The sequence below is a fragment of the Typopeltis vanoorti genome, chromosome 17 (genome assembly GCF_054136105.1).
Source record: "Typopeltis vanoorti isolate ZY-2024b chromosome 17, IOZ_Tvanoo_1.0, whole genome shotgun sequence".
NCBI classification, from domain to species: domain Eukaryota; kingdom Metazoa; phylum Arthropoda; class Arachnida; order Uropygi; family Thelyphonidae; genus Typopeltis; species Typopeltis vanoorti.
This window is the reverse complement of record NC_143565.1, coordinates 97509966-97535101: the sequence shown is the minus strand read 5'-3', so window position 1 is coordinate 97535101 and position 25136 is coordinate 97509966. Positions and strand designations below refer to the sequence as shown.

The 25136-nt window shown below is 34.2% G+C and overlaps 1 protein-coding gene across 3 annotated transcripts in view; it reads left to right on the top strand.

Moving 5' to 3' along the window:
* NKAIN (Sodium/potassium-transporting ATPase subunit beta-1-interacting protein) overlaps positions 1-25136 on the top strand; it is an 83371-nt gene that overhangs the window by 50030 nt on the left and 8205 nt on the right. For 2 of the 3 annotated variants that reach the window (XM_090407442.1, XM_090407441.1), the window contains exon 5: positions 2658-2718. In XM_090407442.1, coding sequence (XP_090263568.1) covers positions 2658-2718 — 61 coding nt within the window. Of the gene's footprint in view, positions 1-2657; positions 2719-19904; positions 19984-25136 lie in introns of all 3 variants that reach the window. The other variant, XM_090407443.1, reaches the window with a different exon arrangement.

The following is a 25136-nucleotide window of genomic DNA, read 5'->3' as shown; positions in this document are numbered from 1 at the left end:
TATATCAAGGAATACATCTGGCAAGTAAAATTTTTTTTTGTGGCTGGTAGATTTAAGTTGTATTTCTGGAGCCATAGTGATATATATATATGTGTGTGTGTGTGTCAACTTTCCATTAACATATACTGGCTAATGGTCTGTCATAGCCAATTTGACTTCATATGAATCCAGTTAAGGCTGTGATAATGCAGTTAAGACATCTGTATAGTACTATGTTCTCTGGCTAGTTTGCTAGTTTTACAGAATAAAAAACCCAGAATTTTAGTAGGAAAAACTAGCATCTCCATATGAGACTGGCAAACTCTGTCAGTTGAAAAGTCCTTATGAAGTTCCTTGTGTTCTAAGCAAGAATGTAAATCCAGTTCTTTTTTGACCAAAGATCTTTATCAGCTGAACTATGGGGACTTAAAACATCATCTACCCCTTAATAACAAGCCACCTAGGTTTGGTGGCTTGTTACAGTGAAATCACTTGGCTTTATGGAAAACCTCATTAATACATCATCATCAATTTTTTTATATTCTCTGGCTGGTTGGTCTTGGAACAAATCTGTGCTGCCTCATGAGACCAATTAACTCGCCTTTAGTTGAATAGCCCTTATATAGTTTCTTTGTGTCCCAAATAAATGTGAATGCTGGTCTTTCCAACTAAAAGCATCATTATGAACTGAACTATATAAGATATACAGAATATTTTAGAAGAAATCAGCCAAATTTCAAGGGTTAATTTCTTGAGTGATTTTAATGCAAAAAAAAGTTATAACATGGTTCTGATTATAGATTAGTGGAGAGCGATATCGTTTCACAATTCAGCCACTAGTAAGTGCATTACTGTCTGACCATGTATATATCATGGTCTAGTTATGTAACCTAGTCCTCAAATGCATTCGAAACGTCTGAACAATGTTCTGTTTTGCATTATTAGGTTTGACTGTTTAGCCTTGTCCTTTTATTGAATGTTCAAATGCATCATAAAAACTGTAAATGAATGACTAGCTGTAAATTTACAGCTAGTCATTCATTTACAGTTTTTATGATGCAATGCAAGAGCTGCTGTTGAAGAAAACTATTGAATATTTCCTGACTGCATTATCCCTAATCAATAAATTTTTATTAATTATATAGTAGGTTTTATCCTTTATCCTAGTGTAAGCAAACAAGTTTGCGCCTGAAGTACTTTCAGGACTGGGGAAACTCATGGTAAAGGTGGTATAAGTTCTCATCACTTGCCTTAGTATCTCCCATAATGTGAAGCACATCTCTTTGCAGGCATGTATAATGCTATGCATTAAGGGAAGAGCCACTATCCAGACCAGTTTTGACCTTTATTTAGGTCTCATCAGTGGAAGCCAGACCCAGAAGTGGAAGTAACGGAGAAGTCATATTTACTATTTATAATCATATTTATGAGAAGTCAACTTATACCACCTTTACCATGAGTTGTTCAGTCATGAAAGTACTTCAGGCGCAAACTTTGTTTGCTTACACTTGGATAAAGGATAAAACCCACTATATAATTAGTAGCATAGGCAAGTGAAAAGAACTTCCATAATCTTATCTCTAATCCAGAGAATTTTAATAATAGGATGTGACACCCTTTGGCAACTCGTATAGGTAAATGACCTCTCCATTATTTCTACCTTAGTATCACCACCTCTAGGTCTTGCTCCCATTGATGAGACCTCAATAAAGGTCAAAACTGGTTTGGGTAGTGGCCCTTCCCTTAATGCATAGCATTATACATGTCTGCAAGGAGATGTGCTTTGCATTATGGGAGATACTAAGGCAAGCGTTGAGAACTTATACCACCTTTACCACGAGTTTCCCAGTCCTGAAAGTACTTCAAGTGCAAACTTTGAAGGATAAAACCCACTATATACTCAGTAGCATAGCCAAGTGAAAAAACTTCCATAAATTTTTATTTCTGTACATCGACGTCTGTGCAAAATGACATACTTTGAGTACATCATTTTTTATTAGTAAGAAGGAAGGTTTTTATTCTAAGTTCCTCTTAGAATAAAAACATTTGTGACAACACCAAACATACACAGATCAGTAGTCTGACTAAACAAATGCAGACATTAGTTTCCACTAGGAAAGAGGATAATATGTTTAAAATTGCTGCCATAGTGTTCCATAGAGGAATGTTATCCCCTCATATCCCCTAATAATAATAATAATAATATTTCATTAATATTCATAAACCAGGAGGGCTTTATCTCAGTTCACAATCCATCTAGAAATGAGATAAAGCCCTCCTGGTCTATGAACATTAATGAAATATTATTATTAGATGAAACTTCCAGGGAGTCCAAAGACTCATCGAGGGAGAGCACCTACTCTACAACTCTCCATCTCCACTACTTAATCCACCAACTACAACTACATTCATCATCTACACCAATGCCATCTACTGCCAACCACCACCACTAGTATTTTCACAGACAATCACAAACACCCACAGCAGGATTTGAACCTGCAGCCTTTTGGCTGGAGAAAGGATATGCTAACCACTCGGCCAACCAGTCCGGCAAATATTAATAGTTTATGAAATAATTGAATTTAAAATTCACATTGACCTATTGAATTACAAAAAAGAAAAAGTTGATGTTTGTCTCCTTACTTATTGTGAAATCTGACATTTCTTTTATTGGTTAGATTATTGGTCTTGGAGCTGCATTATATCTCTTTTTTATGTTGAGGAAGGATGATGACTCATGTAAGTGCCATTTTTTTACGAGTTGTATTTCTTTATGTAAACTTAGTTATACTCATTTAAAAAAACTATAATTTGTACAATTGTTGTTATTTTTTATTTATATCCACTTTTAAATTAATAATGTTTTATAATAGGGCTTATTGTAGTTGCTACCATGTGATCAGTCGCAATAGTATCCAAGTAATAATTTTTTATTATGACAGCATTTGATTATAATTTCAGTAAATTATACCATGTTATGATTATTATAAGAAATATTTGATCATCTTAATTAACTGTACAGAAATATATATTCTTGTTTCTTTAATGTTTTTAATCAAATTTTACACCCACATGTACAAGGGTGGTCTGAAAAGTTCTCAGCCTCGACCATAGATGGCAACATTATCGGCAAGATTTTTTTTTTCTCAGTTGGTACATTTTTCAGAAATTGCAAGTCATTATATCAACTAGTTTGTTTTATACAGCTGTCTGAAGCGAAAGTGTTGTCTGTCTCCCTTGAAATGGATAAAATTGAGCATTGTGTGGTTATAAAATTCTTTGTAAAAGAAGGTTTAATGCTAAAAGAAATTCATTCGAAGTTCATAAAAGTTTATGGGCACTCTTCTCCTTCATTTTCGACAATTAAGAAATGGGCTGTTGAGTTTAAATGCGGCTGTACCAGCCTTGAAGATAATCCACATGAAGGATGTCCAAAAAGTGTAACAACACCAGAAATCATTGATCAGTTTACGATATGTTATTGGATGACCAGCGAGTCAAAGTGCATGAAATCGCTGAGACTATAGGCATTTCAAAAGAACGTGTAGGATATATTTTACATGAAGAATTGCAAATGAAAAAGCTTTGCTCAAGATGGGTGCCGTGTTTGCTCACAGCAGATCAAAAATGCACTTGTGTAAAAATCTCTGAACAGTGCTTGAAGCATTTTAACATGAATAAAACTAATTTTTTGCATCGATTTATTACTATGGATGAGACTTGGATTCACCATTACACACCAGAATCCAAACAGCAGTGAAAACAGTGGACAGAAGCCGGTTGTTCAGCACCAAAGAAGACAAAGTTGGTTCCATCAGCAGGAAAGGTCATGGCATCAGTGTTTTGGGATGCTAAAGGCATTTTGTTTATTAATTACCTTGAAAAGGGTAAAACAGTAACTAGGGAATATTATTCCGATCTTTGAACCAGACTAAACAAAAAAATTTGTGAAAAAAGACCCGGTTTGCAGAAGAAAAAAAAAATCATCTTTCATCAGGAATGAATGCACACCTGCCCACGAAGGTGTTTTGGCAATAGGAAAATTAAGAGATTTGCACTATGAATTGTTGGAACATCCACCCTATTCCCCTCTGACTTCTATCTCTTCCCAAAACTAAAACTCTTCCTCACTGATCAGCGCTTTTCTTCAAATCAAGGGGTAATTGCAGCTGTAGAGGGATTTTTTGCAGATCTTGCTGAGAACCACTACAGGGATGGGATAATGGCACTGGAGCATATTAGTTTTGATTGAGATTATGTTGAAAATTAAAAATAATTTTGAAATTATAAATTTGTTTTTTCATTGTTAGGCCGAAAACTTTTCAGACCAGCCTCGTAAGTGTGAATTTATGCTTATTCTTGGATTATGAAAGTGATCTAAATTATATGTAACCCATGTTATATTGTATAACTTTTCAATTCATAAGGGGTGGGCCCTTTGTAAGAAATAAATGTAAAGCGCTTTATTTTTAAACTACATCGAGATTTTACAAAGGCCCACCCCTTCGTGAAAAATTTTTCTTTAATCTGTCTCTGTATCATGTCTCATGCTTTCTCTGGGTCAGACAATACTCAGTTTTGTTATCTAAATTTGAACAGGGAACGTCGTCAGCCTGACCTGTGGGCTCTTCTTGGCACAACTGACACTGTGGCTTATGTTTATTATTATCCCTCAGGTGTCTAATTTTCTTCCGACCTCTTGCTCTCTTTCTATTTCTCCCGTTGCCTGGACGGTGAATTTCCTTACTGCTTCTCTCTATAATGTTTACTTCTGCTACATTTTGATTACTCTCCCTTAATTCCTTTTTCTTTATGCTCTGATCATTAACTAATTTTACACTTGAGATGAGGTAAGTCTTAGATTAACTATTATTTTCGGATGTAGAAGCTATTGAAGGATCAGTATGATTATTTTGAGACATTTCATTACCTCTTTCAGTCTGCCCGACAGTTCTTTCATTCTGCTTTCTCTCTTCACGAGATTTCTCCTGACTCTATTTTTAAATTTACGGTTCCCTTTACCAGGCCGTTTTCTACCCATTAGGCATATTTCATTTCTAGAGAAGTAGCATGAGAACCTGTATTTCTCTAGTAAGTTGGTTCCTAGGATAATCTGTGCTCTTGTGTGAGGTGTCCTGGGAAGGACCAACAACTCTTGCCAAACACACAAATTAAATTCTGGCAAGTAAATTTTTACCCTAACTTTTTTGGTTACACGAAACACAGAAGATGAAAGTTCCAATAATCCAATTGGTCTCTTTAGCTTAGTAATGCCTCTCCATATCTTGGATTTCATTTCCTGAAAAAAATCTTCAGTTATGATTGAGATGTGGGAACCAGTATCTAATAATACGTCACAATACGATCCTTGTACCTTCCCCTCTATGATCATTTTAGACTTCCATGGGTATTCTCGATTTCTGTTCTCTTCTCTCCATGGTTTGTTTGCATAATTATGATGAGGGTGCCCAAAATTTGATTCATGTCTCTTATTTCTGTTGGAGCATCTTTATCTTGAAAGCAATTGCGAGCTATGTGTCCAATCTTATTGCAACTAAAACATCTGGGAGATTCCCTCTTGTCTTTTATTCCATTAGTCCTCTCTGATTGAGGTACAGTTGATTCAGAGGTCCCTTCTGTTACTGCTGCCAGCTGCTTCAGTACAGCCTCAAGACTTTCCATGATAGGCTGTTGTAGCCGTTCAACTTCTTGTCTAATTAAAATGCATACTTCCTCCATATTAATAGACTCTGCAACATTCAATCTGTTGTGGTCTATGTTATTTATTTCTGTGGCCTTATTTTCCTTCTTTTTGTTTATTTTTTTCTTTAGGATTGCCTTTATTTTTCCCTTTCTTAATCCCAGTTTGTTGATCTGTCACTTCTGTAATGTTGTGTATCTGGCTGGCACTAGAGTCAGGATGATGATTGCCTAGCCTTTCTTCTTTTTCTTTTATGGCCTGATAGCATTCTTCTAAAGTGTTTATTTTCCTTTTGTACGCTGTCTCTTTATATTCTTCTCTCACTCCTAACCTGAATTGGTTGAAGACAGTCCAATCAAAGTGACTCCTTTCCTCACTAGACATGATCAAGCTATTTGCTAAAGTGAGCAGTCTATTATAATAATCTGTGATGGATTCTTTCTTCTCCTGTTTACGCTTTTGGATCCTCCACAGGTTCGGACCCATGCTTTTAACTTTGGAAAACTGGGATAATCGAATGCTATGCCATTGTAATAATATGTTATTATCTATTTATTACTTGTAATGTCTTTTGCTCTCTACTTTCTATATTATCTATATCTTTATATGCCGTTATTCTGATTTAGCTGTGTGCGCTTTCTCTCTCTGAATCTTTCTTGCGTATATTATTAAGTACTATGTTTATTTACCCTTCGCACTAAGAGTCTTATGCCTAAGATACTAGAAAATTTATTTAATTTAGACTGTGCCACTAATATCATTTAATTTGCATAAAACTTAATAATACGGTAGATTTCTCTCTCTCTTTCTTTAACACAAATTTCTTCAATAAAACTTTACACAAACAGTCGTGGTTTATTCTTTTACTTAACTTTACACTTCTGCTATCTCACTTAGTTTCCCGCTCACAAGTCTGATATTTTTGGGAACAGTGCAGTAGTAATATAAATAAACAGGCAGCACTCTTTTAACAAAAAAAACAAAACAATTTAATTACATTACAATGAAATATACATGAATTTAAACATTAGGGAGATTGCTTTCTCTATCCATTTATAAAATCTTTAGCATAAATTATAACCTATTTACTTTAACACTAATTAACTTCTTTAATTCACAATCTTATTTACTCTCCGCTTACAAATTCAACTTATTAAACTTCTAGTTTACTTGCAAAGAGGTTAGCTAATTCTCTGTTAAGCTATCTTTACAAATTTTATATCCACTTCCAATATGTCAATCGATTCTCTTAATGACAATTCTTACTACTATTGAACAATTTCTTAAAAATCTTTCTATAACCTACTATGAGAGGGAATATACAAAAGGTTTGAACTTGCAAAAAACTCTGCATCGCACATTCAATCAAAAGCCTCACTACAATCTTATGGCATTTCTTTCATCTCAGATCTTGAGCTTCCTCAGGAATGTCTGGCTTCAGTAATATCTCATCAGGAAAATAGTGGACTGTGGACTGTGACTGGCAAAAGGTTGTTCTCCCACGGCGAAAAAGAAAATCTTCCGAGCGAAGTTGCTTCGGGTAATTTACATCGCCTTATTTCCTCTGCTTGGGCTCGCTGTAAGGCCTGGGCGACTGGCTTTTCTATCTGCCGTTTCCAATAGCTCTAACTGCTGCCTCCAATGATCTTAATTGCCGCCAACTGACTCTCTTATGGACTCTTGAATCTGTTCCCTCTCTCTGGCGATGACAGGAAGCTGGGAAGCCTTTCCTTCTTCGGCAGTGTCTGGAAGCCCTCTCTTTGGCCTGGACTGGAAGCAGGGAGCTTCGTCTGTGGCCTCTGGAAACCCTCTCTCTGGCCTAGAAGTCTTCTCTCTCTAGCGATGTCTCGAACTGGGAAGCTCCCTATGCTTGGCTCTGTCCCTTTTTAATCATCAGCCCGCTTTCTTTTGATTGTAAGTTGCCGGCCATCGGAAAGTTGTATGAAACTAACTTCAGAGGTGTTTATGTGCAGAGCTTGTAAGCCTTTCACATACACACAAAATTTCATAAACATTCTTTTTTATGCTGCCATGTAGATCTATTACATACAGCTCCGGCAGCAAAACATTGCCTTGTTTTTTTAACTCTCTGAAATATTCTTATTAAAGGAGTACATACAGTTAATTTCTAAAGAATTATTTACAAAAATGTCTAGTACAAAATATACAGAGACAAACAAGTTATTTTTACTGGCATTATACTATCTGCATTTTCATGAAGTGTATGTGTGATCTGCAAACAGTTAGAAAGCTGCTTGGAGAACATAAGCTTGAAAATCTTTGTAGTGTATGTAGTGTGTATATATACTCTGTAGTATGTGTAGTATATATGAATACAGTCTGTACATACACTGCATTTCTGAAATTAGAACAGTAATGCATGCCTGAAAATCAACATTTGCCAAATGGGGTTTGTTTTGAATAATTTGCTGTACATAAGTTTTTTAATGGTGATTTCAAGTGCTATCCATTCTTTTGAGTTGCATAAGGATGTTTCACAAATCAGTGAAAACCAGAAAAGGATGTTTCTTGATTTTCTTAAATTTATTTAATAATTTAATAAGTATTAATTAGCAATAAGACAGAAAAAATGGCCAGGAGGAATAAGTTTACCTTTTGTTTCTTAATGGTGAAATCATTAAGAAACAAAAGATAAATCAGAAAATTTGGAAATTTTGCAAAAATTTGATTTAATCTAAAATGCTTCCATGTGATGATATAAAAATTCTAGTTTCAACACTGTTATTTTCGTGATGAATTTGAGAGTTTTCATTTGCTACTCTTAAAAGAAGGGAGGAGTGAGAATTATAGTAGGTTTCCTTTAATGTGTTTGCTTGAAGTTAATGCAAGCATTAATCAGAACTCCATGGATGGTGGGTTCAGGAAGTGAAAGAGGTAAATCTGGAAAACGAGAGCATATCATGCTGGCCTGGTTGGCCGAGTTGGTTAGCGTATCCACTCTCCAGCCAGAAGGTTGCAGATTCGAATCCTGCCGTGGGCATGGATGTTTGTGATTGTCTCTGAAAATACTATTGTGGTAGTGATGGCGTTGGTGTAGTTCTAGTTGTGGATTTGAGTAGAGACAGAGAGTAGGTGCCCTCCCTCGATGAGTCTTTGGATTCCATTGAGGTATCACGTAATAATAATAATATTATTAAAAGTGCCCAGTGAGTAAGTCAAGTATGTGCCTTAAAGAGAGAGAATTAAGAAAGTGGAGTAATGTGCTAAAATGCTGAACAAAAGTTATGGGAAGACTGATAAGAATTTAGAAGATAAATATCTGGAAGGTGGCAAGATGTTCTGCAGGATACTGAGAGTTCAAAAATGGAGGAAAGAGAACTTTAAAAAGGATCAGGTGATAAGGCATTATCTGAAGATATTCTGATTGGAGGAATTACTTTGAAAGACTGTTAAATGAGAGTGAAAAGACAGTAGTGGAAATATTCAAGGAAATCAGAATATGTATCAATACTTGGGGCATAAAGGCATCAGAAGTCTGAAATGTGTAAAGTGCTGAAATAAAAAAAAGTTTCACAATGGCAACACTGCCTAATTCAGATGGCCTGGTCAGAAAGATTGAATTCCAGGTATTTACAGTAGGACTCTTTTAGTACTATCTAGAATTATGTATTCTTGAGAGTATAATTAAAAAAAAAAATCGTGTGAGAAAAACTTCAGAAGAAGGATTCAGATCATATGATTTGTAATGATCAGATGTATCACTTTAAGGATTAATAGTTGAGAAATGCTGGGAATGTAAGGATCTGTATTTAACTTTTGTAGATCTAGAAAAAAGTCATTTGACCTTAGATATTATTTTTCTGAAATTGACAAGGAAATTATACATATTTCCTAGTCAACATGATTACGAAGTCACCTACACAGGCTCGACGATCAGATCACTATGGTCGAAATTACAAAAACACATTTGCGACTATAACATACCCATTCTGGAATATCTATGTAACAAGAAGAATAAAAACCATAGCTAGAATAAAAAATAAAATACCGGAAAAACTGAAATCATGATCCACGCATTCTAACAGAACACACCCCACATATTGAAAAAAAACTTGTAATTCGTATACAAATAATGAGACAATGTTAAGAATTTCAGAAAAAAAAACCATAAAGTGTGACAGGGATTCCATAAATGTCCACTGTCTCGACGTGATTTCAGAAATTTGGAAGCTCCACCAGATACAAATTTATCCAAGATTTCCTCCAATAAGCAATAACCTAGAAAATTTGATGCAACCATAAAGAATCCAGTATGATATAGACCCCACTTTTATTCCCTTGAGCTCTGAAGATGACTCATATGTTGAAACTGCTCACACACCATAAAGACTCTTTTAATTTTTAATTTCAGTCATTCATCCTTCATATTGATGCCATCATGGCACCACTGTGTGTATTCCTTTGTTTTTAATTTCAATATTTTTTATTTTTACTGTATTCCCTTCTGAAAAAAAGTTCCATGCATTTTTAATCTGATTGATGGTCTTTAAACTCCTCCTTTTATAGCTCATTATGCTTTAAGAGTTTCATTTATATTTTTACCAATTTTATATTTCCCGATGTTGTTCCATTAAAAGTTTTAAGGCAAACACAAGGATCCACCAAAGGTATGTCAAAAATTACTTTTTTTTTTTCGTATAATTTCTTTTTCAATATATGTTTGAGCATATGACATTCATGTCTTAATTTAACTGCAGTAAAATGCCAGTGGTTTAATACTAGGGATGTTCCTTTAGAAAATAAGCAAATATGCTATAAATGCTGTTGTCATATGATAAGATGCTAAGAGAAAAACTGTTCAAACACTACAAGTCAACAGGATGTTATACAGAGCAATACATCACATTTTAATTGTAACTTATCATTATCAGCAACATACTCCTGATATATATATCTTCGGGGGAAGGAGGTTAGGATACTCTAATATTACCAGAAGAAAAGTTTTCATGATTACTCAGTTCCTATCAACAATTTTCCTATAAATTATTCATCTGTTAGGACTCCAGTATTGTTGTATCTGATATTGCAGTCTTTTAAGGCATGTCTAACTGCATCAGCGCCCTTATATCTTAGTCCTCCTTTGGATTTTTTGCATTTTACCCATTTTGATAAGAGTTTCTTTCCCATTCTGATATTTGTCCACATCAATCTACTTGAAATTGCCTGCCAATCAAGATTAGCCTCATATTTAGTGTTGAATACTATGGCTACTCCTTCTTTTCCTTGATTGTTATTGTCTGAATATGACATTTTGTATTTATTGCTCAGAAAGATTGATGAAAAAAGATGCCTTTTTTGTTTCAGTCACCCCTATTATGTCGATCTGGTGCTTATCCATTTCCTCAACTAGCTCCATTTCTTTGCCATTCAGGCTTTTAATGTCGATAGTACTGATCTTGAACTCTGGTGATATTGAGTTGGGGTGTGTTTTAGGATTTGTTCCAGTAGCTGACTTTTCGCTGTTCGCCTTGGTTCTTTGCGAAAACATTGAGTGTCTTGTTTAACCGGGCAACGCCCCATCCAGTATGAAATTCTGTCATGTTGTACTATCGTTTAATATTGTGATTTAAGCCAATAAAAATACAATTTGGTCGTCTAAATCCCAAATTACCAACCCATCCTCATTCATTCAGTATCCAGGTTGATACCTAACAGGGTGCACCGCGAGAGGATGAGGATTGGACATTAGGTCAGAAGCGCTGGTCGGTTCTCCACATTCCCTTAAAGGCTATGTGGAGGTCTCCTCTCAGTTATACAGCTTTGACCCTTAAGTGCCCTGTGATATTTATTTTCTGTTTTCTTACCTGTCTTCCCATGATTGTTTAGCTACTTTTACATATAGCTTTGCTTGCTTACATTTTTCTCTGTATTCTTTTAGGGCATCTGCTGACTTATTTGCTAGGAACTTTTGGTATGCTTTCTTCTTTTCCAGGACTGCTTCTTTAACTTCTTGTGGCCAGCATGGTGTTCTTATTTTTCTATCCTTGTAAACAGCTTCACCACATACCTCCCTAGCTGAATCAATCAATGTCTTCTTCTTCAGAGTTTGCTAATGAGACTCCAAGGTTTGGTTCTTGTTTTCAAACTACTGCAAATTTTTTTCAATAATGTTTGCATAGTTGAGTCTACAATTTACCTGTAAAAGCTGTTCAACTTTAATTCTTTTGAAAACTTTCTTACGTACTGTCTTTTCAACTTGATATCCATTTTTATTCTGCTTAGTACCTAAGTAATGGTCACTTCCAATTTGAAATCCCCTGTACACTCTTGTATCCTTTCTGTCTTTATTTTTAATGTGATTCTGCTAGTCATGCTATCTCTTCACTATACTGATTTTAAAGACTTGCATTATTTAGCCTCTAGTGTGAACAACTGTTATTTTAACCGACTTCTCAGCTCCATAACTTAAAATTCTTTGAGCACTGTCTTGTATGTATCAAGCTTAGTGTTTGTTGTATTTCTGTCTTATTGCATATAAATTTCTTCAATGGACTTTCTGCCATACTAGTTTTGCTTATTCTGTTGTCTATTTCCATATTTAATTTGCTGTTTTCACTAAAATTATTCCTAAATAGTTGAAGTATTTTAGCTGAAGTTCCCCATACAATATGCTAACATTTTGATGTTTCTACCTATTTTAATAGTTTATCTTTTTTATTGTTGATTTTCATGCTATATTTGAATATTTCCACTTTTCATATTTGTGGGGGTGCTTAAGGGTCAAAGCTATATAACTGAGAGGAAACCTCCACATAGCCTTTAAAGAAATGCAGAGAACCGAGCAGGGCTTCTGACCTAATGTCCAATCCTCACCTTCTCGTGGTGTACCCTGTTGGGTATCTACCTGGATACTGAATGAACGAGGATGGGCTGGCAATTTGGAATTTATTGTGGTCTAGCTGACCAGATTGTATACTTATTGACTTAAACCAAAGTAAAAAAATGATGGTACAACATGACAAAATTTCATGCAGGCTGGGGTTAAACAAGGCCCCCAATGTTTTTGCCAGGGAACCAGGGTAAACAGCAAAAAGTCATCTACTGGAACAAATCCTAAAACCCACCTCAACTCAACATCACCAGAGTTCAAGATCGGTACTATCAACATAAGAAGCCTGAATGGCAAAGAAATGGAGCTAGCTGAGGAATTGGATAAGTACCAGATCAACATAATAGGTGTGACTGAAACAAAAAAGGCAAAAACTGGTGAGATCTTTCTGAGCAATAAATACAAAATGTTATATTCAGGCAGTGACAATCAAGGAAAAGAAGGAGTAGCCATATTCAACACTAAATACGCTTAACACAAGAACTTTTCAGACCACCCTCGTATATAATATCTTTTCCTCCATGTGAATTTGTGCATGTCTTCATGTTGAAACATGGTATTAGTAATGAATAGTCCACATTCTGGACAGAGATCTAATGTGTAGTTATTGTTATTAGCTTTGCCCTTTTTCAGCACATTTCTCTATGTCTGGTATTCATTTCCTACTCTGCTGTTTAGATTTTCAACTTCATGTTAATGTTGAACATGAAGTAACTGAAAAAGAGAGAAAACAAGTATTAATTAGATCTTAATACTTAGTTACTCTCTTTTTCCAACCTGGATGGTGCCTAATTAGGACTTTGACAAACTGTTGTTGTGCTCTGAAGATGCTGGATATAATACCAGTGAAATATCAGCAAATAAGTTAATAAATATTATTTTCTTATCATTCTGTGTTGTCATCAATACTGTGAAAATAAAATAACATTTTACTTTCTTGTTATTTAGATTGAGAAACAATCTTTCAATAATAATAATTTCAATTATTACAATAATAATATTTCAGTAATTTAAATACTTTCTGTATTTAAATTATACCCTATCATAAGTATAAGCTCAGTCTAACAGAGTCCACATTTAATATTTTAGTAGGATCCTTTATACCTTATATTATAAAATTTACTGGAGATAATATCTTACACGGACCTAAAGTCTTACCTAATTTAACAATCTTATCTTTTTATGGATGTCCTTGTTTTCTGGAAACTAAAAGTTTACTAGTTTCTGCTATAAGTTCACAAGCAACTGAATTTCTTTCTACTATTCTATTCTCAAGATATTCATTAATATCTGAGAAACCTGAGTTAATATGTATACATGTTAACACATTTGGAAAGTTAGGATCAAATCCATGTAATAGCGAAGCACGGTTTTTCTTTTATAGCAGAATGAATTGCTGTTCTATGTGTGAATAAAGCTTGTGGAGAGTATAAGTTTAAGTAAGACATACTAGTTAATAATACATATTTATAATAAATAACTAAATAAATATAATTAATAATAATTAACAAATAACACTTCTTTATTCATAATTTTTTTTTTTTCAATTTATAGTGGGTTATGGTTTAGTTTTTTTTTTTTAATATCACTCCCACACACAAGAGGCAGTAGGGGTTATTTTCTATAAATCATCCTGATCTACAGCAAATAAATGCCATATGCGAGCTGCGGTCAGGAGCAGAGTAATCTCTTGATATTGTTTTTAAACAATTGGAGGTTGTAGGCCTTGGAAATACTTCATTTGGGTAGGAACGAAAGATGACTTGGGGCAGCAGGTTCAATAAGTAGTTAGACTATAAAGGGATGTTAGGTAGTAGTTGCCATCTTTTAAGTTTATAATCATTCTTTTCCAGTTGAATTGCTGACTTATCAAGCCTGATACTCCTATTTATCTTTCATTTCCATCTACCTTGGTTCTCTGGAACTACCTTTTCCACAAAGTATTCCCCAAAACCAGATTACTTTTTTTCTTGACCCCTGTCCACATGTGGCACCGATTTGCTTTGCAGTTCCTTGCATATAGGAGTGATAGCTTTTTTAATATATAACTTGCATGATGCCAGATTAGCAAATGTAGCATCATGGAAGTAACTAGGGGAACTTTGGGCATTTTTTTGCCTGAAATTCCCAAGAACAACCATGGCAGGTGGTGGTGGTGTTATGGTAGTAAGCTGAGATCATGAATTGATGAAGGTTGTAGTGACAGTTATAAGGAGCACATATTGAAAAAATCTAGTGAAACAGACTGTAAGTCATTAATGAATGCAATTTTGCATTTCACTTAGATCACATTCAAAAAATAAATAAAAATGAAAGTCCAACAGTGAATCCTAGCCTCCTTTTCATGGAGAAAACCAGAGATAGGACAAAATCCTCTGAGCTTAACCATGAAACCAATATCTCCTACAGATTTTGCAAAAACATTGGAGACACGTTTAGCTCATTCTCACAATTATAATCAGTTTTTTCCTTTGCTTATCTGCCTAGATGTCATTACTCATTTTTTCAGTATATTTATTATAGTTTTATAGTTCATAATTTTGTGTTGGACTTTTTCCAGTGGGTATACTGCGAAAGTTGTTTTGTGTGCATGTCAAAATGTGGGAAAGAACAGTGGTGCCTCGTAGTTCAAATACTTCTAACTTCAAACGTTCTAGAGTTCAAACGCTTGAGAACGCAAGAAATTTGATTCACAGTTTGAACTAAGTTGGGCATGCTTCTCCCCCACTAATTTTCCTCACTCACTTCCCCGTGCCATGTGTGTCTGTCTCAGTCCGCTGTGCGTTGTCACTTACTTTACACAGCCTAGTCATTGCCGATACATTTGTGTTGAGAATTTTTAACTTTTTAGCATTTTTTTTATTGCCCATGTCATCCAAGAATGTAGAAAGAACAAAACCTAAAAGAAAAGTTGTAGTATCGACAATTGAGATGAAAAAAGAAATTATCATGAAACACGAAAGCAGTACACTTTTGACGGATCTGGAGATGATGTTTAAAATGTCAAAGTCAACGATAAGTAGCATTCTTAAGAATAAGGAAGCAATCAAAGCAGCAAACGTGGCTAAAGGTGTGACAACATTGACCTCCAGCAGATCTCATGTTATTGAAGAGATGGAAAAACTCCTTTTAGTGTGGATAAACGAGAAGCGATTACGTGGTGGCGTTATTACCGAGAGAATTATTTGTGAGAAAGCCAAATCGTTTGCATAGTGAAATTGTTTCTATTAAAACAATGATTTCTGCTTGGAAAAAACTGGCTAGATTGTATTTCAGTCAGTGAAGTAGTAAGTTGTGAAGAAGAGTCTGTTGTAAACGAAATTGTGTCTTTGGGTAAAGCTATGGGTTAGAGGTGAGTGATGAGGATGTAGAGGAGTTAATAGATGATCATAAAACTGAACTCAGCACAGAAGAACTTCAACATCTTCACGATGAACAGCAAAAAAAAAAGTGGAAAAATAAATTTTTATGGAAGAGAAGGATGCCAAAGGATGCATTTCCAATGCTGACCTTCAAGAATTGTTCTCTGTTTGGGTTAGAACACAAGCTATTGTGGAAGAATGGCACCCTAATAAGACAGTAGTTACCAGGAATATCGAAGAAAATTGTCAGTGCCAAACAACATTAGATAGATTCTTCTCTGCAGAAAAAAGAGAACGTGAATTAGCATTCTCAACTCCAGCTAAGAAGTAGAAAGAAGACGCTTAACAACGGGAGCATTATTTTCATCTTTGTGATTTTTATATTAAAAAAATATTCTTCACCGTTATTTTTATGTTGTTGTAATAATTAAAATTAATAAAATAAATATAACGTTATTTTGTTTAATTTTTTCTAAATTATTAACATGTAATTTTTTCTAAGTTATTAACATTTAAAAAACCTAAAATAGATAAAATTTTAAAAAAATTATTGAAATTTTTTGGATATGGGAACGGATTATTTTGCTTTCCATTATTTCTTATGTAAAATCTTGATTCGGACTTCGACCGGTTCATAGTTCGAATGGGTTTCTGGAACAAATTCAATACGAACTACTAGGCACCACTGTATTAGAGTGCAAGAAGTGTGCAGTGATGGAAGATATTTGAAGAAAGAAAACATTGTAGCCAAAAATATGGGGGAATGTGAAAAAACTTAGGGATTGTTAACTTGATGCAAATTAGCAAGAGAGAGACAGAAAGGAGTACATTATTAAAATAAAGAAGCTGTTCAAGGATGCATTTGTGGCATTGTAAAAGGATCTAATTTGCTGAAGATATAGTGATTAACAGTGTACATAATGTTTTATAACATGTTTATGGACAGCAAGGCAAGATGAATGAATGAAGTTTTGCATGGAAGAAGGAATTGCTTAAGGGTCAAACTGAGGGAGACCTCCATATAGCCTTTTAAGGAATGTGGAGAATCAGTGAGCTTATAATGTAACATCCTATTCTCACCTTGTGTATCCCATTAGTAGTTATCTTCATATATTAAATGAACAAGGATGAACTGTCAGTTTGGAATTTAGCTGACCAAATTGTATTCTGTATTGTCCTAAACCAAAAGATAATGATTGTACAACAAAATGCAATGCCGTGATAGTTGGGACATTGCTCCATTAAACAGTGAAAAGTCAGTAACTGAAACAGCCTCCAATTCTACATTACTAGAATTCAAGAGAATTTAATTTGGAGAAAAATTGTTGATAGTAAGTAGTTAATAGTGATATAACTTTCATGTGACAATACCTTAATATCCTGGATATCCCCTGAGAGTGCATATCAGGAATTTGATGATGATGATATAAGGAAATGACATGATGTTCTGGGTGCTGTTGAAAAGGCTTAGAAATGGAAGAAAGAGTGACATAAAATGAATCATAGATTATAAAGGTGACATGAAGACTGAGGATAAGGATATTCTACATGTCCGGAGTAATTACTTTGAAAAACTTAAATGTAGCAAGCAGTGACAGAACAGCAGTGGAAAATTTTCAAGAATAATACAGCAGGAGTACATATCAGTACTTAGGTGGAAAAAGCCACCTAAAATCTGAAAAGGCAGCTGGACTAGATGATATTCAGCCAGAAATGCTCAAAAAAAAAAAAGGTATAAAAATTTTGCAGTGGCTGTATTGCATAGTTCAGAAGGTCCAATTCCAGATGATTAGAGTAGAACCTTCATAGTTCTCACCTATAAAAAGGAGAATAAGATTTGCTCGCAATTTTACAGGTTATAACTTGCAAAATTGCGAGTAAATCTTATTCTAAATTAATTAATTTAATTTAGTTAATTTATTATACTAAATTAATTTGCTTAAATCCACATAGCTACAAATCCATCACCTTTTTGCAAAAATTCTAGTCTAGTACAGTCACTTGAACTTTTACAGAAGGTGATGTAAAAGTCACTTGAACTTTTACATCACCTTTTGTAAAAGTTCAAGTGACTGTACTAGACTAGACAGTATAGTCACAAATATGCTTTTACAGTTTGCTCACACAGCATAGGCTAAAAGTAACTAATTAGAGTGTATTGAGTTGGAATAGGTTAAAGTAATATTGGAGTGGAGACATTGGAGAAACTACTAAATAAAATAAGTGTGAAATAAAATAAAACAAGTATGATTTATGATAAAATTTGTTTTTATAGTACTTTAAAAAATTATTTACTGTGACTTAGAAATTTTGAAAGCAAAAGTACAAATTTATTGCATGCAGTTACTAGGAATGTGTACTCCCTTTTGGCCAGTGTGCATGCACACAGCTTAGAGAAGATTTTCCCATAATTCATCATGCATTTCTCCACCTCATGTAGCATGTTGCACAATATGGGATGTTGTTATGCAAAAAATTTGTTGAATGTATTGTATGTTAAATCATCCAGTCTCTGGAGATTGCTTGAGTAAATAGGAACAAATGTAGGCAGGACAGAAACAGGAAGGCTGGAGCCATGGAATCAAGTACTCACCAAAGAACTCCTTAAGGAAGCATGTAGTGCATGCATATCTTCAGTAGTGTTGGTCATTTCTGACATAAAAAAAATGACTATAAGAAATGAAAGGTTACTTGTTGGGGTTGGGGTCGGGAAGATAGACAAACCTAAACAGTGGAGTAGGATATGAATTACAAACCTATGGTAATGTTTTGAGAAAATTTGAAGAAAAAAGTCAGGACTAATTATAATGTCAAGTACACATGCTAAATTCTTATTTTAGAAACAAGAGTGTACAGGAGATTTGCAATAGGAAGTGATCACCATTTAGTTCTGAGCTGGAAAAAATTAAGTATCAGATTGACAAAGGAAACGTACATGCAGTCAATTTTAAAAAGAGACTGTGGATATGTGTGCACATAATATTCCAAAACCTATATAACAAGGACAAAAAAAAAAAAAAAATTAAGGACATAATTATCAGTTGAAATACACAAGATGGAATTTTTACCGTCATTCATAAAATATAAAATATTTGTCATTTGAAATATAGTTTTTAGATGAATGTTTTTATTAATTACTAATGGAGAGATTATTGAAGGAGCTATCCAAGAATTTTTTAAAATTGAGATTAAGGCATGTAGAAAGACTTAGATGGCTGCTATTCATGTTAATTTTTACAGTATTGACTCACAAAACACCACACAAGCAAAATAAGTATGATACTAAGGTGTCATGTAAAGGCCCTTTAGTTCGTGAGCTATAGACTTTCTTTTATCTTGTCTTGATAATGACATGATAGAACATTAGTTATTTTTTTCCATTACAGTTTGAATTGTCATAATTTCTTGATTACAGTGCCATGGTATTCTTTAATAAATGACCTGGTGATACTGTTTTGAAATCAAATCCAACAAAATATCTGTCTCTTAACATGGCTGGCTGCCATAATGTTAGATATTTGCAAAATGGATGGACCCTTTGAAAACCATTTGTATTGGAAACCAATTACATTGCGTCAGTCTTTACCTCTATTATGTAGTTGGTTATAGGCAATTCGATAATACACTGTATATCATCCACTAGTGAGCAACAGGTTAACTGTTTTGTCCTTGCATGGTATTTTGAGTCAGTACTGTAAAAATTTAACATGAACATTAAGATATAAAATTATTTACATTCTTTTATGCAAATGTAAAAGTTATGTATTTAACAAAAATTTCACTTTATATTATTTTCTGTTATTCTTTGGTAACTCCTGTATATTTTATAATGAGATTTTAAAGAGAAACCGAGGCCAGCATATCAGATCAATTTTATTGCAACCATTGCTTTTTTAATTGCATGGTATGTAGTATTTTAGACATCTACATGATTACTCCTGGTAAACATTAACCTGTGCACAATTTTGGCATTTGGCAAAGCCTATCTAACAGCACCCTTTCTCTGTTTCAGTTGATTTCATTGGTGGCTTTGATTCTTTCTCCACCTATAACACTCCAGCAAAGGCTTCACACATGCACCTGCAGCCGATGTATGTATTTATTTTCTTGCTAAATAACATTGGAATATAAGGACTTAGTCCTTTGGTTAATATCTGTCTTCTTACTCCTTGTCTTTTTCAGATGTAACTTCCAGATGAAATTTTACTAATTTCCTTGGCATGTGCTTATACAGTTAAGCATAACTTTTAAGTTATTACTAATATGCATTTATACTAATCACAGTCATTAAGAAATTGCAGTTTTTTTAAGAAGTTTGATTTTTTGATGGTATTTCATGATAATTTAATCATCTATAAAATACATTCGTTATTTGATAAATTTAAATTATGTATAGAATAAGTGAGAAATACATATAACTTGGTTTAAAAGCTTTTCATCCATTCAGTTACTAAGTCATATTGTTTGTATAAAGGTATGTAATTTGTGTGTGAGAATTCTACCAGTATATATATTCTGAACATAAAACAAATTGTATTTTGAATAGTATATAGCATAATTCTCTTATTTTATTTGTCAGTATATACTATTTAGGGTAATGAAAATGACTGCTCCTCATGTCTGTAGAAATAAGTTTATTTTTGCATTAATTGTTATTGTTCAACTGCTTGTTATATGGTAGATTGAAATAACAAAAGAATAAATAACTCGGAATTTTTAGCTACGAGTCTTTATTAATTATATGAAAATTCAAATTTATCGAACAGAATTGTACCATTATGAATGATAATTACTGACAAATTTATTTATAGTAGTTTTAAGCAGTTGGCCAGCTTGATAATTTTTGCAAGATTATGTTAATAATTCAGTTTCTTGATGTACTATAATATTACATTTATGTTTTTATGTTGAAACACATTTTGAATCAAAGCTTATTGCTATTATTGCTACTTTATCATTGCACATTTGTGTTTCTTCCAGTTTTTTTTGTAAGTACCAAACTAAATAGGAGGAGATACAAACAATATTCTTAGGATAATAATTAAATAACTAAATTTATTTAGTTAATTATATCTAATTGAGTATTTAGGCTTAGGTGCTGATTTACATTCATGTTGCACTTTAAAGTGGAACATGAATAGATCACTAATCAACATTATTTCACATTGATCACAAAGGCATATTCTTGAGCACAAAGAAATATACTAGGCACATGCATGCAGGCATATTTATTCACAAGATATAAATCAGTGAAACTTCCAGTAGAACAAAAATCACAGAATAAAACACACACACTCAAAAAAAAAAAGTTGTGTAAAACTTAAAGGAAATCACGAGAAACATAACAGGGGAAATCTCCAGAATTAGTGTAAAAGAAATCACAGGAAATAACTAAAGAAATTGCAGGAAATATTAATAATAATAAAAAAAAATCCAATAAATAGAACAAAAGAAATCACAGGAAATAGAACAGAGAGAAAAAGGATTGGCAGGAACCTTACATACACACAAAATGACAACATGAAAAGTACATGTGCAAACAATAATTGAGACAAAGGAGGGAACTAGAAGAGTGAGAAAGTATAAAAATGAAAATCCAGAATTAATGTTTAAATTTTGAAATATTGCTTTAGCTTAATGCTACTTATTCGAATTCTTCATAATAAACTAAATTTTTGATTTATACCATTAAAATCAAAAATAACCTGAAACTTCAGCAGACAGTCACCCTCCAATTACAAAGAGGAAGGGAAAGTGATAAACACAACTAGTGTGAATGTCAGCTTCCTGATTGGACTGGGGCCCCTTTTACAGCTGCATAAATTAACACTGTTCACTTAAAACTGTAAATTAAAGAAATATTGCACAACATATAGTATTTACTTAATTTGTAATTTAAGTAAAATCTATGAAATTTGTTTTGGTAACAGCTCATTTTTCGTTTGAAAAACCCCTTATCTATACAGTAAATAAAAAAATTCTGAATTTCTGATTTTGAATGTTTAAGTTTTTGACTTACGTCCTAATTTTTTAATGTTTAATTGTAAAATCTTTACATAATGTTTACAGTTATTCATTAGGAAGATTTCAGATGAGTGACATTAATTTAAGCTAAAGTAACTTTTCAAAATGTACATGTTTATACTTTCACTCTTAGTTCTTTCTTGTGTCTCTTATTGTTCCTTGTATTTGTATTTTTTCATGTCATTTTGTGAGCTTTCTGTATGGTTCCAGTCAGTCTTTTATATTGTTTCCTCAATTTATGAATTCCCACTATTCCTTTGTTGTTTCCCATTATTTTCTTTTGTATGAACATACTTTCCACAAAATAAGACAAAGGAAATGCCCAGAAATTTATATTTTCCACCATTTCTTGTCATATTATATTTTGCAACAAACTATTTTCAGAAGAAAACTCATATTAAAACTTATTTGCAGAATTTTCTCTTTTCTCCTTAAGTTTCATAGGTGTCTTCAGTACACAAAAAATAAACATAGAACAGCAGTTAAACTAACAGAAAATTGTACAACAAAGCACCACCTTAATAGCTATTTTGATGTAAGACTAAAAGGGGTCAGTATTTTCCTAACTGCAGGAGGGGGGAAATAAATAAATATATATATACACACACACACACACACACACAGTGGAACCTCGGTTTGTCAAATATCTCTTTCCTCGAACAATTCGGTTCCCGAACAAGCAAACGGCAACCACGTGCTGAGCTGTAAGGTGCGGGAAAGCATCAGTTATGCGGCAGCCTTCGTTCAGTGCAGACACTTGCTCGAATTTGCAGTGTGTTTTCTTGATTTTCCTTGTTTTTTTTTTAAAATTATTATTAAATAAGCCACCATGGGACCGAAGAAGGGTAGTGATAGCAGCAAAGCGAAAAGAAAGGTTGTTAGAACCACGATAGAAATGAAAAAAGAAATCATATCCAAACATGAAAATGGCGTTCATGTCTCGAATCTTGCTATGCAGTTCGGTATGGCGAAATCAGCAATATGTACAATACTCAAAAATAAAGAGGCAATCAAGAGAGCTGATGTTGCAAGAGGAGTGAAAGTTCTTACTAAACAAAGATCACAGATGATTGAAGAAGTGTCAATCGAAAAATTGTTGCTGATTTGAATAAACGAGAAACAGTTAGCTGGTGATAGTGTTTCTGAGGCTATAATTTGTGAAAACGAGGCGATTACATGATGACCTGTTAAAGAAAAACCCTAGTATGAGTGCTGATACTGATGTGTTCAAAGCTAGTAGAGGGTGGTTCGAGAAATTTAAGAGGAGAAGCGGCATACATAGTGTGGTTAGGCATGGAGAGGCTGCGAGTTCGAACCAAGAAGCTGCTGAGAAATATGTGCAAGAATTTTGTGACTATGTAAAGGCTGAGGGTTTTCTTATCCAACAAGTGTTCAACTGTGATGAAACCGGCCTATTTTGGAAAAAATTGCCAAAGAGGACCTACATCACTCAGGAGGAAAAACCATTGCCAGGACACAAGCCAATGAAGGACAGGCTGACTCTTTTGCTATGTGGAAACACAAGTGGGGACTTCAAGGTCAAGCCATTCCTTGTGTACCACTCTGAGAATCCGAGGATGTTTAAGAAAAATAATGTGATGAAAAGTGAATTGCCTGTTATGTGGAGGGCTAATAGTAGGGCTTGGGTAACCAGGCAATTGTTTATTGAGTGGATCCATGAAGTCTTTGCCCCAAGTGTGAGAAAATAAAGACCTTCAAGAAAAAAATTTGCTAATTAGATTCCTTCTTTTGATGGCCAATGCTCTTGCTCACCCTCCAGGCTTGGAGAACGAGTTAGTGGAGGAGTCTGATTTTATCACAGTGAAGTTCCTGTCCCCTAACATAACTTCTCTAATTCAGCCCATGGACCAGCAGGTCATTTTGAACTTTAAGAAACTCTACACCAAAGCGCTGTTTCAAAGGTGTTTTGAAGTGACCTCTGAGACAGAATTAACACTCAGATAATTCTGGAAAAATCACTTCAACATCCTCCATTGCTTAAGTATCCTTGACAAAGCCTGGGTGCAAGTGACTTATAGGACCATGAACTCGACCTGGAGGAAATTGTGGCAAGCTGTGTAGCAGACAGAAACATTGAGGCTGAGCATGTTGCTCTTGTCGATGATATTGTTTCTCTGGGCAAAAACATGGGCTTGGAAGTTGACAGTGCTAATGTGGAGGATCACAGGAATGAGCTCACCATGGGAGAACTGGAACACCTTCAGAAGGAGCAGCAAAAGGCGAAGGTGGAGGAAATGTCTTCAGGCACAGAGGAAAGGATTGAGGATGTTTCTAGTTCTTTGATCAAAGAAATGGGGTGAGGTGCAAAGTTTTGTGGAAAGATATCACCCTCACAAAGCTGTAGCAAACCGCATCATAAACCTTATCAATGACGGTGCCATGTCTCACTTCAGAAACATTTTAAAATGCAGGCAAAAACAAATCTAGTTGGACAGGTTTTTAGTGAGACAGAGGCCCAGTGTGTCTCAACCAGAGTCGAGTGGTGCCAAGAGACAGAAAAGAGAAAGAGAAAAAAACCTCAGGACAGTAACCTGGTGTTTTTATGGAAGGGGACTCCCCTTACTCACCTCCTTCCGGTGAGTAAGATATAGATGAAGTTAAATTTTCATCTATATTTTATCTATTTATTGTGTTTATTCTTTTATGTAAGATTTTATACATTTTCATTATGTTTTTATACGATCTTATGCATGAAGTACCATTGTAAAGGTTTAAATAAACAATCGTCTGGGGTTCGGGAACGGATTAATCCATTTTACATTAATTCTTATGGGAAAATGGTTTCGGTTTTCGAATGAATCGGTTTCTGAACAGCCTTTAGGAACGAATTATGTTCGACAACCGAGGTTGCACTGTGTGTGTGTGTGTGCGCGCGCGTGCGTGCGCACACGTATCAAATTGAAAAAATCAGCTAATGCCTTTTATTCCCTTATAGGGAGAGTAGGCAAGGGCATTTTGGAGACTGAGTGGGCAGTTTGGTCTTCATCGTAGCAGTTAGAGATAGCTGGTCCAAGATTATCATCATTAATTGTAAGCAGCATCTGATGAAGAGATGTTTGACAAATGTTGCCATCTCATGGTCACTAATACAATATTGTTTAAAATATTGTGGATTCTATGGATTTTTTTTTTTTTTTTTTTTTTTTTTTGTAAGTGTAGAGGATGAAAAATCCCAGTTTCTGGGAGAAAGGCTTAGAAA